Source organism: Staurois parvus, unplaced genomic scaffold, assembly GCF_062004578.1.
Source record: "Staurois parvus isolate SC_StPar_1 unplaced genomic scaffold, SC_StPar_1.0 ptg000438l, whole genome shotgun sequence".
Lineage (NCBI taxonomy): Eukaryota > Metazoa > Chordata > Amphibia > Anura > Ranidae > Staurois > Staurois parvus.
Genome location: NW_028318234.1, coordinates 698,932 through 719,506, shown reverse-complemented (window position 1 = coordinate 719,506; position 20,575 = coordinate 698,932). Strand labels below are relative to the sequence as shown.

Genomic DNA, 20,575 nt, shown 5'->3' with positions numbered 1-20,575 from the left:
ATGCGGATTGCATAATCGGTCATTGCTGCTGCAAGAATTTTCAGATTCTTGCTGTAGGGATCTGGAGGCCGCAACAAACTGGTCATGTGAAAGGGGCCTTAGGGGGTAAAGATAACCCACGGGAGTGCTTACAAAAGTCAGATTTTTTTCTTTTATCCAAAAGTGAAAAAAAAAGAAAACGAAAGCTAGCCTAAAAAAGAAAACTAATGTGGCCATCAAATCTAAGGTTTGGTAAAGTGCAATGTATTAAATTTCTGTTTTTGGCTTTAGAGATGCTTTAAAGTTGAATTCCAGGAAACAAACTTTGGTTTAAAAACATCCTTTAAATGACCACAAAAAATATAAATCTATGTTGTCTACACAAAATGTATTTTCAAACCCAGGTATTACCTTGTAAAAGTTGTAGCGACATCATTACCATGCTGCACATAGCCTATGCAGAGAGCAGAACACCCACTACGGACTGCCTAAAGAAAACTGTGGGCGGATACAAGACCAGTCACCCTGCACAAGGAGAGAGAGCAGTAATGACTGGGCTTTATGACAGGAAGCTCCTGCACAGAGGTAAAGTGTAGAAAATATTTTATAATTCATCACAGCACAGATATGGAAATATACCTAGAGGACAACAGATTCAAGAGAGTATTTTGACATGACACTAGTATTTCATCAATAATTGTCTTGCCTGGAGTTCAGCTTTATATGTTTGGATATAGGTGCACTTTAATGAAGATAAAAATGACCCTAAACCATTATAATTTCCTCTTACAGTCTCCTGTCTTACAAAAGCACAGTTCCAATCCAGTGTCTTCTCTTGGCCAGGTTGATGAAGCTCCGCCATAGTGATGTGCTACAGTCTGTAGATGGAGACAAGCCATTAATGTTCAAACAAATATAGTGAAATGAAAATGAGCCAGTTTGCCTAATACAAACCAATTATTCCAAACCTGCCAAGACAAAATACAGGAATTAAATGCTTAAACTGGTTCTAAAGTTAAAACTTTTTTTTATCTTAATGTATTCCCTGCATTAAGGTAAAAAAGTTTTACCACTTGTTATGATTCCCAACCACTTACCTGAGTCCTCTTCTCTCCCTTCTTCACAGGAGACAAAAGCAGCAACAGGATCCATAGGCTCCTGCTGTTGTCAATCAAATCCTAAGAAGGAAGCAGGGGTGTGGCCAAGCCATGCTGTGTGTTTATGGATGCACACAGTCTGGCTTGGGAGCATGCCCGCATTTGTGTCCCCTCAGCATACAGCTTGCTATGGGGGCACACACAGGAGAGGAGGAGAGGACAGCACCGGAGGGGGACTCCAGAAGAGGGGGTTCAGGAATACTTTGTGCAATGCCATTGCACAGAGCAAGTAAGTATAACATCTTTTTTATGTCGTAGGTTTAATTAAAAAATAAATGACTTACAACTGCTTTAAGTCAACAAATTATATAAATCTCTTTTATTTTAAACAAACACTAGAAAGCTGAACCACAGGAATTATCTATTTTTTTTAATTTACAATAGGCCAGCTTGGTTACATGTGCACTGAACTCAGGGAGTCCCTCAACCCTGTATCTCTGCCATTCTGCAACTGCCTATTTGTATTTTCTAAGTGAATACAAGGTTTTCCCTGTGTGGAGGCAGACTGGTGGGCAAATGACATCACAATCACCACATCATTTGTTTTCATTCATATGTTGCTCAAATGCAAGGGTTCAGGCAAATTCAATATACATTATATTGTCAAAAGCATTGGGATGCCTGCCTTTCCACGCACATGAACTTTAATGGCATCCCAGTGTTAGTCCGTAGGGTTCAATATTGAGTTGAAAAAAAGGGGGAGAGAACAATGTTCTTGGACAACTTGCCAGCCAGCTTGCCAACAACCGAATTAACCTGTCTAACAGTATGCGTTTATAACAGGGGTTTAGTTAGCACACATTTGCAAATACATACGTAAGCCACAGAGCCACGACACGGCACCCTGATCATCTGTGGTCCTAACTCTAAAATTTATGAGTCCCCATAGTAGAGGCACATGCATTTAATGGATAGATCAAGGGCAGGTGGACCTGAGGGAGCCACCCCTCTTAAAGGCAAAGGAGTGCACTGGACCCCAGCATGTAGCACAATGGCAACCAGGGCCCTAGTGCACCCACGTACCAAAAACTCAAACATGCATAAAAGTGGCCACCCGCCCAAGTCTATAACTGGCTTATGAAGCAAGGACACATAAACAGGCATCACATAGTGAAAAAAAGGGGGAGAGAACAATGTTCTTGGACAACTTGCCAGCCAGCTTGCCAACAACCGAATTAACCTGTCTAACAGTATGCGTTTATAACAGGGGTTTAGTTAGCACACATTTGCAAATACATACGTAAGCCACAGAGCCACGACACGGCACCCTGATCATCTGTGGTCCTAACTCTAAAATTTATGAGTCCCCATAGTAGAGGCACATGCATTTAATGGATAGATCAAGGGCAGGTGGACCTGAGGGAGCCACCCCTCTTAAAGGCAAAGGAGTGCACTGGACCCCAGCATGTAGCACAATGGCAACCAGGGCCCTAGTGCACCCACGTACCAAAAACTCAAACATGCATAAAAGTGGCCACCCGCCCAAGTCTATAACTGGCTTATGAAGCAAGGACACATAAACAGGCATCACATAGTGAAAAAAAGGGGGAGAGAACAATGTTCTTGGACAACTTGCCAGCCAGCTTGCCAACAACCGAATTAACCTGTCTAACAGTATGCGTTTATAACAGGGGTTTAGTTAGCAATAATATTGAGTTTCCCCACCCTTTGCAGCTATAACAGCTTCAACTCTTCTGGGAAGGCCGTCCACAAGGTTTAGGAGGGTGTCTATGGGAATGTTTGACCATTCTTCCAGAAGAGCATTTGAGCTCAGGCACTGATGTCAGATGAGAAGGCCTGGCTTGCAGTCTCCGCTCTAATACATCCCAAAGGTGTTCTATCGAGTTGAGGTCAGTCAGGTTCCTCCACCCCAAACTTGCTCATCCATGTCTTCATGGACCTTGCTTTGTGCACTGGTGCTCAGCCATGTTGGAACAGGAAGGGGCCATCTACAAACTGTTCCCACAAATTTGGGAGCATGAAATTGTCCAAAATGTCTTGGTATGCTGATGCCTTAAGACTTCCCTTCACTGGAACTAGGGGGCCAAGCCCAACCCCTGAAAAACAACCCTACACCATAATCCCCCCTCCACCAAACTTTACACTTGGCACAATTCAGTCAGGCAAGTACCATTGTTCAGGCAACCTCCAAACCCAGACACGTCCATCGGATTGCCACACAGAGAAGTGTGATTCATCACTCCAGAGAACACGTCATCCTGTTCTAGAATTTAGTTCTATACACCTCTGCATTTGATTTGCACTTAGTGATGTAAGGCTTGGATGCAGCTGCTCGGCCATGAAAACCCATTCCATGAAACACTCTACACAGTGTTGTTGTGCTAATCTAAAGGCCACATGAAGTTTGGAGATCTTTAGATATTGACTCTGCAGACAGTTGGCTATTTCTGCTCACTGTGCGCTTCAGCATGCTCTGACCCCGCTCTGTCATTTTACTTGGCCTACCACTTGGTGGCTGAGTTGCTGTTGTTCCCAGTTACTTCCACTTTGTTATAATACCACTAACAGTTGACTGTGGAATATTTAGTAGCAAGGAAATGTCACGGATGGACTTATTGCAGAGGTGGCAACCTATCACGGTACCACGCTTGAATTCACTGAGCTCCTGAGAGCGACCCATTCTTTCACAAATGTTTGTAGAAGCAGTCTACATACCTAGGTGCTTGATTTTATACACGTGTGACCATGGAGGTGATTGGAACACCTGAATCCAATGATTTGGAGGGCTGGCCCATTACTTTCGGCAATATAGTGAATGTTACTGTATAATATTTTAGAGGCAAATCCCAAACTGAAGAACTATTGAAATAGCAGGAATGGATCTCAATAGGACTGGTTGCATCCAAGAAAATACGAAGTAAAGTAGGTTAAATGAATCCTGGGAATGATCATCCATACTTCACAATCAAAGAAAGCTGAAATCTTCAGACTTGCAATCAAAGGATGAATCCAACTCAAGTCAAATGCAGATAAACCAAGGCAGTGTACACTAACCATTTCTAATCTTAAAAACTTGTGTACACAGGTCCTTGTAAATGAGAACCATCACAGTCTAATACAGCCTTTCTCAACCCTTTTACCACAGAGAAACTCCTAAAATATTTTTCAGGTCTTGGGGAACCCTTACTAAAACCAATTTACTTGGGGTTATAACACATTTATTGGGGGTCAATGAAAATGTCCCTTACATTGGTGGTCTTTAGACATATTGCAAGCCTTACAGTGGTGGTCAGAATGTCAGCCTTACAGACAGCTAAAACAATCATTGGTGTCATGCTTATGGCTTTACCAAGGGGCTTTGGCCCCAGAAATTTTCAGGGACCATTAAATGGGAAGTCAATCAGCCACAGCTCAAGGAACCCCTAGCAACCTCTGGAGGAGCCCTAGGGTTTTACGGAACCCTTGAGAATGGCTGGTGTAATCTGTGTAATAAATTAATGGAACTTTTTTATTCTATTCTCTTTTATGGTAATTTTACACACACACAGCTTTATAGACTGTACTCTTTTTTTCCAGTTCAGTGCGAAGCTGGCAAGAATACAAAACAGAAGCAACAAAGGTTACCAAGATACAAGCACTTTATCACAGAACATCTACAGAATGGTAAAAATGTCCTAACTTTCTTATGTAGTGAAAACCTGAATGGGTTACGTGATAGATTTAATCATAACTGTTGTATGCTTACATTTAAAGTGGTTCTAAAGGCAAAAGGTTTTTTACATTAAAGTGGTTGTAAACCTCTGACATCAAATATGAACAAAGCATATCCCTCTATAGTGTGTACTTGTCTCAATCCAGAGCACTAATTGTCATTTCTCTCTGCTACCTCCTTTCTCTGCTATGTGTATGACTCACTTTTCCTGTCACTAAGAGATAAAAAGGTGACAGGGGACGGATATCCCGCACACAGCCTGTGATTGACAGCTTCAGCTCTTTTCCTATGTGCTGTTTGAAGGGGGAACGTGTCCCTTCTCTCCAGTCAGCTCTCCTCACTGAGCTCTGCAAAGTATAACTTCAGCACCCCGCTCCCTGCTTTCTGAAATTTCAGACTAGTTGTATAAATTCTGTACTTTAGCTGTGAAAAAGAGAAGACTGCTGATAACTAGGTACAACTTATGTAGGAGTATTTGTTTCATCTCCGTGTATCACCTGAGGCCAGTCACTTCCCTGGGTATATGTAAAGGTTTACAACCACTTTAATGCATTGAAGTGTTGCCAAACCCACAAAAGTAAAATCAGTCTATATATGCAGTAAAGCATGCTTGTTATACTCACTGTGGAACCTAAGAGGTTAATCCTCTGCATTGTTTAAAAAGGCTGTTTGATCCTTTTGTCTCTGCCCCTCCTCTTGTTGAAATGACCACCTGATGCAGACTGAATCCGTGGTCACATGCACATGCTCAATTTGGTGTGTATTGCTAGAGAGGTTTTTTTTTTCTTGGGAGAGCGCATGTGAATAGCACAGGGCCAATCAGCACTGTGCAGACAGAGGTCAGGACTTTCACATCCTCCTAGAGCAAAAAGAAAACTCCTCCTATAAGCTTTAACCAGTGCTCTGCTGAAGTCACAAGACTGCTCTAACCACTGATGAGAAAAGGTATTTAACAGTTTAGTTACTAAAATAATTGCATTTCCATGTTCTGTGTACTGTGGGAGACCGGATATAGTGAATGCAGGGTCCGGGGTTTAGTATCACTTTAAGGTAGAAAACCTTCCACTAACTGCTGCCCTCCCCCCACACACACTTACCTGAGTCTTCTATTGATCCAGCACTGTGCTCGGCTGTAACTCTCCTTCCCCCCTACAATACCATTGCACAGAGCAGGTAGGTAAAACCACTTTTTAAGTTAAATTTTTTAACAAATTGACTTTACAATCACTTTAAAGCGGAGTTTCAGTCGGTTTATTAAAAGTCAGCAGCTACAAAAACTGGGCTCTGAGGAAGAGGCAAGTCCTCGAAACGCGTCAGCCTTTTGGATGTCTACACTCCCTATTGCGGACTGTTACTCAGCGCGGTGTTGACCCAGCTGTCCTTATGATGTGCCTTGACTATATTGTCGTTTGTGAGTACAAAACATACTTTATTTTTTATTAAACATTTTTTATGGTAATGCACCAGGCCTGTGCGCCCTCTGTTTTGTCTTTCCTCATTCAGTATATTTGGATTTCCCCGGTCCATTTGAGGGCAGCAAGGTGTGCATGTTCCAGGACATTCTTAATGTGGTTGTAGCCTGCATCGAGTCCATCCCCAAGCGCAGGAGCATTTGTGTTTGCTGGTTCTTCGCTACAAAAACTGTAGCTGCTGACTTTTAATAAACACACACTCACCTGTCCCGGGGTCCAGTGATGTGCTCACCCGCGTTGTCCCTTCTCTGCCTTTTCTCTCCCCTGCGCCGACATCACAACTGTGGGCACCAGGCTGTGACAGCTTGCGGCTTCACAGACGGGTGCCCACTGCTCATGTGCGAGTCGCGAATCAGGAGGGGTTGGGACTCCGTGTTGCATTTTCCTTATTATCGAGTTTCTTAAAAAAGAGTTGTGATTTGCCAGTGTGAGGAGACACTGAACGAGGGCTTGCTGTGACACTGAGGCCATTCTGAGATTTAATGACCAGAAGAATGGGGGTCCTAATAATTCCCGAGGGTTATATAATGCCCGGGAAGGTCATTATAATATTTTACTTTTGCTTAAGAGATTTTTTTTATTTTGTTGGGTGGTAATTTTTTTAATTTGTAGATCCCTGGAAAAGATGTAAAGCTAATTCAACCTTCAAGTGTTACCAAACCCATAACAGTAAAATCAGCCTGTATATGCAGTAAAGCATGCTTGTTATACTCACTGTGGAACCTAAGGGGTTAATACTCCACATTGAGTAAAAAGGCTGTTGGATACTTCCTTCTCTGTTCCTCCCCTTTTTCAAGCGACCACCAGTTATCTCCAGACTGAAACGTAGGCATGCACATGCTCAGTTTGGCATGTATTGCTAGAGAGGTTTTTCTTTTTCACTTGGGAGAGTGCATGTGATCAGCACAGGGCCAATCAGCACTGTCCAGACAGAAGTCAGGGGATTTCCATCCTCCTAGAACAGAAAGAAAACTCCTCCTACAAGCTTTAGCTAGTGCTGGGCTGGACACTGATAGAAGTCACAAGACTGCTCTAACTTCTGATGGGAAAAGGTATTTAGCAGTTTATAGCTACTAAAATAATTGCACTTCCATGTTGTGTGCTGTGGGAGACCAGATATAGTGAAAGCAAGGTCCTGGGTTTAGTAACACTTTAAGTGATAAAAAAGAAATGTTTTTTTCCAAAACTGTCCCTCTTTTACCTGGCCTATTATGGGCAACCTAAACGTGTTAAATTACACCGTTTTAACCATATTCACTTTTAACACCACACTCATATTACTCCCCACCACTTAAGGGCCATTGACACCAGTGTGCTGTTGTATCAAACACGTGGGAAATGTGCAGTATTTGAGCAGGTATTGTATTAGGAGCCTATACATATTGAAAAGGCTGTCAAAGCTCCGCAATGCACTTACTACTGGCAACATTTTTTAGCACAGTGGATACTTTTATTATTATCATTATTATATAGGATTTACAGTTGCAAGAAAAAGTATGTGAACCCCTTGGGATTAGGTGGAGTTTTGCATGAATTGGGCATAAAATGTGCTCTGAACGTCATCTAAGTCACAACAATAGAAGAACACAGTCTGCTGAACATAATTGTACACAAACATTAGATGTTGCCATGGTTTAATTGCACATAACAAGTAAACATTCACAGTGCAGGGAGGAAAAAGTATGTGAACCTTTGGACTTAATAACTGGTTGACCCTCCTTTGGCAGCAATAACCTCAACCAAATGTTTCCTGTAGTTGCAGATCAGACCTGCACAACGATCTGGAGTAATTTTGGACCACTCCTCTTTACAAAACTGTTTCAGTGTAGCAATATTCTTGGGATGTATGGTGTGAATCGCTCTCTTAAGGTCATGCCACAGCATTTCAATCGGGTTGAGGTCAGGACTCTGACTGGGCCACTCCAGAAGGTGTATTCTGTGCTGTTGCAGCCATTGTTTTGTTGAAATACTTGTATGCTTTGGGTCATTGTCCTGTAGCATCACCCATCCTCTGCGGAGCTTCAGTTGGCGGACAGATGGTCGTACGTTTTCCTGCAAAATGTCTTGATAAACTCTGGAATTCATTTTCCCATCAATGACAACAATCCGTCCAGGCCCTGAGGCAGCAAAGCAGCCCAAAACCATGATGCTCCCTCCGCCATGTTTTACAGTGGGGATAAGGTTTTGATGTTGGTTTGCTGGGCCTTTTTTTCTCCACACATAGTGTTGTGTGTTCTTCCCAAACAACTCAATCTTGGTTTCATCTGTCCACAGTATATTTTGCCAGTAGTGCTGTGGAACATCCAGGTGCTATTTTGCAAACTTCAAACGTGCTGCAATATTCTTTTTGGACAGCAATGGCTTCCTCCGTGGTGTCCTCCCATGTACTCCATTCTTGTTTAATGTTTTCCTTATTGTAGATGTGTCAACAAAAATGTTAGCATGTGCCAGAGATTTCTGTAGGTCTTTAGCTGACACACTGGGATTCTTCATTACCTCATGCAGCATTCTGCGCTGTGCTCTTGCAGTCATTTTTACAGGACGACCACGCCTAGGGAGAGTAGCAACAGTGCTAAACTTTCTCCATTTGTAGACAGTCTGTCTTACCATGGACACATGAACATCAAGGCTTTTGGAGATACTTCTGTAACCCTTTCCAGCTTCATGCAAGTCAATAATTCTTGATCGTAGGTCTTCTAAGAGCTCTTTTCTGTGAGGCATGGTTCACATCAGACAGTGCTTCTTGAAACCAGTAAACCCAAAACAGGTGTGTGTTTTTTAAGGGCAGGACAGCCTTCAGCAACACATCCAATATTATCACACTGATTTGAGTCAAGGTTGGCTCACTCCTGGCTCCAATTAGCTCTGGGAGAAGTCATTAAGCTAGGGCCTCACATACTTTTTCCTCCCTGCACTGTGAATTTTTACATGTTATGTGCAATTAAAACATGGCAACTAGAGATGAGCGAAGAAATGAAAAATTCGATTCGGCTGATTCGGCGAATTCCAGTGTGAAATTCGATTCGATGCGAATTTCTCCGCTACGAAGATGACTTATTTAAAGGGTTTCTAGGCTTCAGAGAGCCTTTAAATTAGTGCAGAACACTGTACCTTTAATTTAAATGCCCTTGGAGATGAGGAAGGAGAAGGAGAAGGAGAAGGATGAGAAGAAGGAGAAGGAGAAGGATGAGAAGAAGGAGAAGGAGAAGGATGAGAAGAAGGAGAAGGATGAGAAGAAGGAGAAGGAGAAGGATGAGAAGAAGGAGAAGGAGAAGGATGAGAAGAAGGAGAAGGAGAAGGATGAGAAGGAGGAGAAGGATGAGAAGAAGGAGAAGGATGAGAAGGAGAAGGATGAGAAGGAGAAGGATGAGAAGAAGAAGGCTGAGAATAAGGAGAAGGATGAGAAGAAGGAGAAGGAGAAGGATGAGAAGAAGGAGAAGGATGAGAAGAAGGAGAAGGAGAAGGATGAGAAGAAAGAGAAGGATGAGAAGGAGAAGGATGAGAAGAAGAAGGATGAGAAGAAGAAGGATGAGAAGAAGGAAAAGGATGAGAAGAAGAAGGATGAGAAGAAGGAGAAGGATGAGAAGAAGGAGAATGATGAGAAGAAGGAGAAGGATGATAAGAAGGAGAAGGAAGAGAAGAAGGAGAAGGAGAAGGATGAGAAGAAGGAGAAGGATGAGAAGAAGGAGAAGGATGAGAAGAAGGAGAAGGATGAGAAGAAGGAGAAGGAGAAGGATGAAAAGAAGGAGAAGGATGAGAAGAAGAAGGATGAGAAGAAGGATGAGAAGAAGGAGGAGAAGGATGAGAAGAAGAAGGATGAGAAGAAGGAGAAGGATGAGAAGAAGGAGAAGGAAGAGAAGAAGGAGAAGGAGAAGGATGAGAAGGAGAAGGATGAGAAGAAGGAGAAGGATGAGAAGAAGGAGAAGGAGAAGGATGAGAAGAAGGAGAAGGATGAGAAGAAGAAGGATGAGAAGAAGGATGAGAAGGATGAGAAGAAGGAGAAGGATGAGAAGAAGGAGAATGATGAGAAGAAGGAGAAGAAGGAGAAGGATGAGAAGAAGGAGAAGGATGAGAAGAAGGAGAAGGATGAGAAGAAGGAGAAGGAGAAGGATGAGAAGAAAAAGGATGAGGAGAAGGAGAAGGATGAGAAGAAGGAGAAGGAGAAGGATGAGAAGAAGGAGAAGGATGAGAAGAAGGAGAAGGATGAGAAGAAGGAGAAGGATGAGAAGAAGGAGAAGGAGAAGGATGAGAAGAAGGAGAAGGAGAAGGATGAGAAGAAGGAGAAGGAGAAGGATGAGAAGAAGGAGAAGGATGAGAAGAAGGAGAAGGATGAGAAGGAGAAGGATGAGAAGGAGAAGGATGAGAAGAAGAAGGCTGAGAATAAGGAGAAGGATGAGAAGAAGGAGAAGGAGAAGGATGAGAAGAAGGAGAAGGATGAGAAGAAGGAGAAGGATGAGAAGAAAGAGAAGGATGAGAAGGAGAAGGATGAGAAGAAGAAGGATGAGAAGAAGAAGGATGAGAAGAAGGAAAAGGATGAGAAGAAGAAGGATGAGAAGAAGGAGAAGGATGAGAAGAAGGAGAATGATGAGAAGAAGGAGAAGGATGATAAGAAGGAGAAGGAAGAGAAGAAGGAGAAGGAGAAGGATGAGAAGAAGGAGAAGGATGAGAAGAAGGAGAAGGATGAGAAGAAGGAGAAGGATGAGAAGAAGGAGAAGGATGAGAAGAAGGAGAAGGAGAAGGATGAGAAGAAGGAGAAGGATGAGAAGAAGAAGGATGAGAAGAAGGATGAGAAGAAGGAGGAGAAGGATGAGAAGAAGAAGGATGAGAAGAAGGAGAAGGATGAGAAGAAGGAGAAGGAAGAGAAGAAGGAGAAGGAGAAGGATGAGAAGGAGAAGGATGAGAAGAAGGAGAAGGATGAGAAGAAGGAGAAGGATGAGAAGAAGGAGAAGGAGAAGGATGAGAAGAAGGAGAAGGATGAGAAGAAGAAGGATGAGAAGAAGGATGAGAAGGATGAGAAGAAGGAGAAGGATGAGAAGAAGGAGAATGATGAGAAGAAGGAGAAGAAGGAGAAGGATGAGAAGAAGGAGAAGGATGAGAAGAAGGAGAAGGATGAGAAGAAGGAGAAGGATGAGAAGAAGGAGAAGGAGAAGGATGAGAAGAAAAAGGATGAGGAGAAGGAGAAGGATGAGAAGAAGGAGAAGGATGAGAAGGAGAAGGAGAAGGATGAGAAGAAGGAGAAGGAGAAGGATGAGAAGAAGGAGAAGGATGAGAAGAAGGAGAAGGATGAGAAGGAGAAGGAGAAGGATGAGAAGGAGAAGGATGAGAAGAAGGAGAAGGAGAAGGATGAGAAGAAGGAGAAGGAGAAGGATGAGAAGAAGGAGAAGGATGAGAAGAAGGATGAGCAGAAGGAGAAGGATGAGAAGAAGGAGAAGGATGAGAAGAAGGAGAAGGATGAGAAGAAGGATGAGAAGAAGGATGAGAAGAAGGAGAAGGATGAGAAGAAGGACAGTTCTGTGACAGTTTCTGTCTATTTCTGACAGTTCTGGGACATTCACTCCATACAGCGGTTTCAACCGCTGTATGGAGGGAATGTCATAGAACTGTCAGAAATAGACTATTAATGACAGTTCTGGGACTGTCCTTCCATGCAGCGGTTGAAACATTGTATGTATTTGTTTCCATAAATGGATCCATTTATGGAAACAAATACATACAATGTTTCAACCGCTGCATTGAAGGACAGTCCCAGAACTGTCATTAATAGTCTATTTCTGACAGTTCCATGACATTCCCTCCATACAGCGGTTAAAACAGCTGTATGCAGTGAATGTCCCAGAACTGTCATAAATAGTCTATTTCTGATAGATCTGGGACATTCACTCCATACAGCTGTTTTAACCGCTGTATGGAGGGAATGTCATGGAACTGTCAGAAATAGACTATTAATGACAGTTCTGGGACTGTCCTTCCATGCAGCGGTTGAAACATTGTATGTATTTGTTTCCATAAATGGATCCATTTATGGAAACAAATACATACAATGTTTCAACCGCTGCATTGAAGGACAGTCCCAGAACTGTCATTAATAGTCTATTTCTGACAGTTCCATGACATTCCCTCCATACAGCGGTTAAAACAGCTGTATGCAGTGAATGTCCCAGAACTGTCATAAATAGTCTATTTCTGATAGATCTGGGACATTCACTCCATACAGCTGTTTTAACCGCTGTATGGAGGGAATGTCATGGAACTGTCAGAAATAGACTATTAATGACAGTTCTGGGACTGTCCTTCCATGCAGCGGTTGAAACATTGTATGTATTTGTTTCCATAAATGGATCCATTTATGGAAACAAATACATACAATGTTTCAACCGCTGCATTGAAGGACAGTCCCAGAACTGTCATTAATAGTCTATTTCTGACAGTTCCATGACATTCCCTCCATACAGCGGTTAAAACAGCTGTATGCAGTGAATGTCCCAGAACTGTCATAAATAGTCTATTTCTGATAGATCTGGGACATTCACTCCATACAGCTGTTTTAACCGCTGTATGGAGGGAATGTCATGGAACTGTCAGAAATAGACTATTAATGACAGTTCTGGGACTGTCCTTCCATGCAGCGGTTGAAACATTGTATGTATTTGTTTCCATAAATGGATCCATTTATGGAAACAAATACATACAATGTTTCAACCGCTGCATTGAAGGACAGTCCCAGAACTGTCATTAATAGTCTATTTCTGACAGTTCCATGACATTCCCTCCATACAGCGGTTAAAACAGCTGTATGCAGTGAATGTCCCAGAACTGTCATAAATAGTCTATTTCTGATAGATCTGGGACATTCACTCCATACAGCTGTTTTAACCGCTGTATGGAGGGAATGTCATGGAACTGTCAGAAATAGACTATTAATGACAGTTGTGGGACTGTCCTTCCATACAGCGGTTGAAACATTGTATGTATTTGTTTCCATAAATGGATCCATTTATGGAAACAAATACATACAATGTTTCAACCGCTGCATGGAAGGACAGTCCCAGAACTGTCATTAATAGTCTATTTCTGACAGTTCCATGACATTCCCTCCATACAGCGGTTAAAACAGCTGTATGCAGTGAATGTCCCAGAACTGTCATAAATAGTCTATTTCTGATAGATCTGGGACATTCACTCCATACAGCTGTTTTAACCGCTGTATGGAGGGAATGTCATGGAACTGTCAGAAATAGACTATTAATGACAGTTCTGGGACTGTCCTTCCATGCAGCGGTTGAAACATTGTATGTATTTGTTTCCATAAATGGATCCATTTATGGAAACAAATACATACAATGTTTCAACCGCTGCATTGAAGGACAGTCCCAGAACTGTCATTAATAGTCTATTTCTGACAGTTCCATGACATTCCCTCCATACAGCGGTTAAAACAGCTGTATGCAGTGAATGTCCCAGAACTGTCATAAATAGTCTATTTCTGATAGATCTGGGACATTCACTCCATACAGCTGTTTTAACCGCTGTATGGAGGGAATGTCATGGAACTGTCAGAAATAGACTATTAATGACAGTTGTGGGACTGTCCTTCCATACAGCGGTTGAAACATTGTATGTATTTGTTTCCATAAATGGATCCATTTATGGAAACAAATACATACAATGTTTCAACCGCTGCATTGAAGGACAGTCCCAGAACTGTCATTAATAGTCTATTTCTGACAGTTCCATGACATTCCCTCCATACAGCGGTTAAAACAGCTGTATGCAGTGAATGTCCCAGAACTGTCATAAATAGTCTATTTCTGACAGTTCTGGGACATTCACTCCATACAGCGGTTTCCGGCAAAAAGTGTATGTGCAGAGTTCCTCTATTCTGCAGATACACTTAGAGGAGCTCTGCAGATACACTTAGAGGAGCTCTGCACATACACTTTTTTCCGGTTTGGAATTATTCTTATTTTCATCCTACTTCTTCTTCTTCTTCATCCTCATCCTCATCCTCTTCTTCTTCTGAGGATGAGGATGAAGAAGAAGAAGAAGAAGAAGAAGAAGTAGGATGAAAATAAGATTAATTCCAAGCCGGCAAAAAGTGTATGTGCAGAGCTCCTCTAAGTGTATCTGCAGAGCTCCTCTAAGTGTATCTGCAGAATAGAGGAACTCTGCACATACACTTTTTGCCGGCTTGGAATTATTCTTCTTTTCATCCTACTTCTTCTTCTTCTTCTTCATCATCCTCATCCTCAGAAGAAGAGGATGAGGATGAGGAAGAAGAAGAAGAATGAAAAGAAGAATAATTCCAAGCCGGCAAAAAGTGTATGTGCAGAGTTCCTCTATTTCTGACAGTTCTCTCACAGCTTCTTCACATGTACAGCGGTTGAAATATCTGTATCCTAAATGGAAACTAATAGATACAAATTGTATCTATTAGTTTCCATTTAGGATACAGATGTTTCAACCGCTGTACATGTGAAGAAGCTGTGAGAGAACTGTCAGAAATAGAGGAACTCTGCACATACACTTTTTGCCGGCTTGGAATTATTCTTCTTTTCATCCTACTTCTTCTTCTTCTTCTTCTTCTTCTTCTTCTTCTTCTTCATCCTCATCCTCATCCTCTTCTTCTGAGGATGAAGAAGAAGAAGAAGTAGGATGAAAAGAAGAATAATTCCAAGCCGGCAAAAAGTGTATGTGCAGAGTTCCTCTATTTCTGACAGTTCTCTCACAACTTCTTCACATGTACAGTGGTTGAAACATCTGTATCCTAAATGTAAACTAATAGATACAATGTTTCAACCGCTAAACATGTGTTCCTTCTGTCAGAGAACTGTCAGAAATAGCGGAGCTCACTGCAGGGACACTTTTGCCGGCTGATCGGGAAATGTTCGATTCGCGCACCCGAAGTAGGCAAAATTTCGGTTTCGACACGAATCGAATATTTCCTGAAATTCGACTCGAATTCCGGTTCGCCTAGTTCGATTCGCTCATCTCTAATGGCAACATCTAATGTTTGTGTAGTTTTATGTTCAGCAGACTGTGTTCTTCTATTGTTGTGACTTAGATGACGTTCAGAGCACATTTTATGCCCAATTCATGCAAAACTCCACGTAATCCCAAGGGGTTCACATACTTTTTCTTGCAACTGTATATAGCGCAGCGCTTTACAAAATGAAGGCAGACATTACAGTTATAATACAATTTGGTACAAGAGGATTCAGAAGGTCCTGCTCATTAGAGCTTACAATCTTAGAGGCAGGGTCAAGTGATACAAAAGGTAATAACTGTGGGGGGGTGAGCTGATGAGCAAAGTATATTAGTTAGAAGCAGGATAGGCTTCGTTAAAGGGAAGGGTTTTCAGGGATCACCTAAGGATGGATAGATTAGGAGATAGTTGGACAGATTGGGGTAGAGAGTTCCACAGGATGGGAGAAGCTCAGGAGAAGTCCTGGAGGCTACCATGGGATGAGCTGACAAGGGAGCCAGAGAGCAGTAGGTCTTGGGAGGACCAAAGAGAGCGGTTTGGTTGATATTTTGAGACTAGCTTACTGATGTAGCTGGGGCAGAGTTGTAGATGGCTTTATAAGCTGTTGTTAGTACTTTGAATTGTATTTGTTGGGTGAGAAGAAGGGATTAGCAGAGAGGGGTACTAGACACTGAACTGTTTGTAAGATGAGACGTGAGGAAACTGATGGGGTGAGCTGAGGGGTAAGGATACGCATAATATTTACATCTGGGTATTATGCAGTACTGCAATGAACATGCATTTTGGAGCCCTAGGAAAGAATGTTTGGGTGCCATTTAAACAATGGCCCCAAAACAAATCACACTCTTTCATGCATTTCTGTGTGTTATAGGTTTTACTGCGTATTACAGCAATGCTATGTTACGAATGCGGCTGGTGCTGAAGAAGCAAAACCATATCCAGCTGTTGCTCTTCCTTTTCCTTTCTTCCAGCTGTGACTCTATGGTGTCAATGAACAATACTTAATTAAAACATTCTGAACCAGAAACTAAATTCCTTCTGCTTCCTCTGCGTTGTCAGCTACTTTTCGACAACCCTAATAAAAAACAGAATATACTGCTAGTAATAATGACTGCAGTAGCTTTTCATTCAATTGACTTTCTGTATTGTACATTTTTAAAGCGTAAATACTAAAAAAAACACTGAATAGCATGCAAAAATCATGTTTGATTTCTCATTCTACAATAGGTAAAATACCTTCCCTTCCAAAAATATTATTTAACACTCAATATTTTTTGTGCTTTCGATTCCGATTAAATTTAAGCATATACAGTAATATGCATTTTTGGTGCAGGCAAAAAGTGTCTAAACATACTTTTGTGCACTTTATATACATATTTAGGCAATATCTTCTGAATTTTAAAAACATTACCTTTCATGAAAGGTGTTTTGTGCATTTACTATTTATTTCAATTGGCCTGCTTATTCCATCACAGCTCTTTTACACCATTGTGTTATAATGTTCTGCACAACAATAATAATAATAATAATGTTAATATAATAATAATTATATATAATAATGTTAATAATAACATAATAATAACAACATAATAATAATAACAATAATAATAATAACATAATAGTAATAATGTTCTGCATAGCGCCCCAACACACCTTTTCAGTGTGCATTGCACAATAAATAAATAAATTACATGTCATACTTCACTGCTGTGCTGTGGATTTTTCACAGAGCAGCCCGGATCCTCTTCTTCTCAGGTCCCCCGCCAGCACTCCTGGCCCCTTCCTCCTGCCAAATGCCCCTAAAGCAAACAGCTTGCTATGGGGGCATCCAAGCAGGCTTGCTCCCGAGTTGCTGCTCTGCATGTCCATTCACACATAGATCTGCAGCTTGGCCCCACCCCCTCTCTCCTCATTAGTTCACTGGTGGTAATTGACAGCAGAGGGAGCCAATGGCAGAGAGATGAGTGATCACTGTGCTGCTTCAGCGTTCACTCTCCAGTCACAGGCTGGCGCTGGTCCAGGATGACCTGGGCTCAGGGAATGATGAGGCCACCAGACTGAGGACGTCTAGCAGCAGAGTAAAGTACAGAGAGGAAAATCTCTGGAATGAAGATAAATATAGCAGAAAAGGATGGTGTTCTTATGTTATCTATCAATCAGCAATTCATTTTATCTTTTTATTTTAGACCAGCGTTCTACTTTAATTTAAGGAATGAGTTTTTTAATCCAACACAAGGAACAGGCAGTAACTAGTTTGCTCTGGCAATATGATTTTATACATGTAGTAGTGGCCTCTAGAGGGCAAAAACAGAACGCGTTCCATATTCATTCCTGAGTGTTATTTGCTAAATTATAAAACTGAAAACCATCTTTTCATTTTACTAATGGATATTCCCATGGTTTAGCTGAATTTACTACATGTTTGATAGTAATGAACTTTGCAGCATTCGTATAGCAAAGACATTTCACTGAAATTACAGCTGTCTTCCACTCCTTAGCCATATAATGCTTGGAGCTCATTGAAGCCTAAACGCCCAGACTAAATTCAGTGGCATTCAGTTACCTTGTTAGTGACTCATTTTTGTCACCCAAATAATTTTTACATTAAGGACATAGAAGCATTTTACTTTCTACATGGTTTTAATATATTAAGCTGTCAAAGAAACCAAAACATTTTGGAAAATGCAATTGAGACTTAGGCCAGGTTCACACCTGTGCGTTTTTTAATGCATTTAAAAACTTCTTTTCCCACAGCATTTGCATTTTTAGTCCAATAGACTTAATTGGAACCGCATATAAAACGCAAGTGCTGCATTTTGCATGCATTTTTTACATGTTTTTGAAGTGTTTTGCATTTTTAATCTGCCCAGCAATAAGTTGGCCAAAAAATAAAAAGACAAAACGCATCAAAAACACATAAAAAATGCATGAAAAAAACGCATCGCAAAAAGCACCGCATAAAAGGATCAAACGCAAACTGCATAGGTGTGAAGTTAGCCTAGGACCAGTTCACACCACAAAAACGCACTCCGGATCCATTCCAGATACGTTTTTGCTTACAGTTCACACCGCAATCTGTTCCGGTGCAGTTTTGATGCAGTTTGCCATGTTCCAGTATGGTTCTGTGCAGAAAAAATGCAGCATGTTCTACTTTTTTTTCTGCACCGGAAACTGACTGGAACTGACTGCACTGGTGTCATCTAGTGCCATTGGAAGACATGGAAAACACTGTGCATGCATTTTTGATTTAGAAAAAAAAAAACGCACTGGATTGCATCTAATGTGAACTAGCCCTTAGTGCTGATTCACACGTGTGCGGAGTGGATTGAAGCTCAGGTTTCACAGCTAATTGACACAGTAGCTGTTCAGCGGTTCAGGTTAGGTTTACATCAGGGTCAGAACCGGATCAGGTCAGGATTTTATCACTGTTCATACATATGCGGTTTAGAAACAGTTCCCATAGAGGTCAATAGCCTGTAATCCGCACCTGAACCTGAAGGCACTGCTCAGAAATTGGACAGGACTCTTTTTTAAACCGCACTGAATCTGCTCCGGCAGTGCATCAGACATATGTGAACAGGCACCATAGGAAGCAATGTTATTTCAAATTTCATGCGGATTGGATGTGGTTCAAACTGCATTATATCCTCATACAGTGGGGCAAAAAAGTATTTAGTCAGCCACCAATTGTGCAAGTTCTCCCACTTAAAAAGATGAGAGAGGCCTGTAATTGGCATCATAGGTAGACCTCAACTATGAGAGACAAAATGATAAAAAAAATCCAGAGAATCACATTGGCTGATTTCGAAAGAAATTGTTTTCAAATTATGGTGGAAAATAAGTATTTGGTCACCTACAAACAAGCAAGATTTCTGGCTCTCACAGACCTGTACCTTCTTCTTTATGAGGCTCCTCTGTCCTGGACTTATTACTTGTATCAATGGCACCTGTTTGAACTTGTTATCAGTATAAAAGACACCTGTCCACAACCTCAAACAGTCACACTCCAAACTCCACTATGGTGAAGACCAAAGACCTGTCAAAGGACACCAGAAACAAAACTGTAGACCTGCACCAGGCTGGGAAGATTGAATCTGCAATAGGCAAGCAGCTTGGTGTGAACAAATCAACTGTGGGAGCAATAATTAGAAAATGGAAGACATACAAGACCACTGATAATCTCCCTCGATCTGGGGCTCCACGCACGATCTCACCCTGTGGGGTCAAAATGATCACAAGAATGGTGAGCAAAAATCCCAGGACCACACGAGGGGACCTAGTGAATGACCTGCAGAGAGCTGGGACCAACGTAACAAAAGCTACCATCAGTAACACACTACGCCGCCAGGGACTCAGATCCTGCAGTGCCAGACGTGTCCCCCTGCTTAAGCCAGTACATGTCCGGGCCCGTCTGAAGTTTGCTAGAGAGCATTTGGATGATCCAGAAGAGGATTGGGAGAATGTCATATGGTCAGATGAAACCAAAATAGAACTTTTTGGTAGAAACACAACTCGTCGTGTTTGGAGGAGAGAGAATGCTGAGTTGCATCCAAAGAACACCATACCTACTGTGAAGCATGGGGGTGGCAACATCATGCCTTGGGGCTGTTTCTCCACAAAGGGACCAGGACGACTGATCCATGTACAGGACAGAATGAATGGGGCCATGTATCATGAGATTTTGATTTCCATCAGCAAGGGCATTGAAGATGAAACGTGGCTGGGTCTTCCAACATGACAATGTTCCCAAACATACCGCCCGGGCAATGAAGGAGTGGCTTTGTAAGAAGCATTTCAAGGTCCTGGAGTGGCCTAGCCAGTCTCCAGATCTCAACCCCATAGAAAACCTTTGGAGGGAGTTGAAAGTCCGTGTTGCCCAGCGACACCCCAAAACAACTGCTTTAGAGGAGATCTGCATGGAGGAATGAGCCAACATACCAACAACAGTGTGTGCCAACCTTGTGAAGACTTACAGGAAACGTTTGACCTCTGTCATTGCCAACAAAGGATATATAACAAAGTATTGAGATGAACTTTTCATATTGACCAAATACTTATTTTCCACCATAATTTGTAAATAAATTCTTTCCAAATCAGCCAATGTGATTGTCTGGATTTTTTTTCTCATTTTGTCTCTCATAGTTGAGGTCTACCTATGATGCCAATTACAAGCCTCTCTCATCTTTTTAAGTGGGAGAACTTGCACAATTGGTGGCTGACTAAATACTTTTTTGCCCCACTGTATATGTGAACAGGCATTTAAAGTGATATTTTAAAATAAAAATTACAAACATGTTATACTTATCTCCTC

At 41.7% G+C, this 20,575-nt stretch overlaps 1 protein-coding gene across 1 annotated transcript in view; it reads left to right on the top strand.

The window, feature by feature from the left end:
* Positions 1-20,575, top strand: part of CCDC152 (coiled-coil domain containing 152) — a 99,069-nt gene that overhangs the window by 63,827 nt on the left and 14,667 nt on the right. Inside the window, exon 7 of the mRNA XM_089687790.1 lies at positions 4,674-4,760. Coding sequence (XP_089543916.1) covers positions 4,674-4,760 — 87 coding nt within the window. The remainder of the gene's footprint in view (positions 1-4,673; positions 4,761-20,575) is intronic.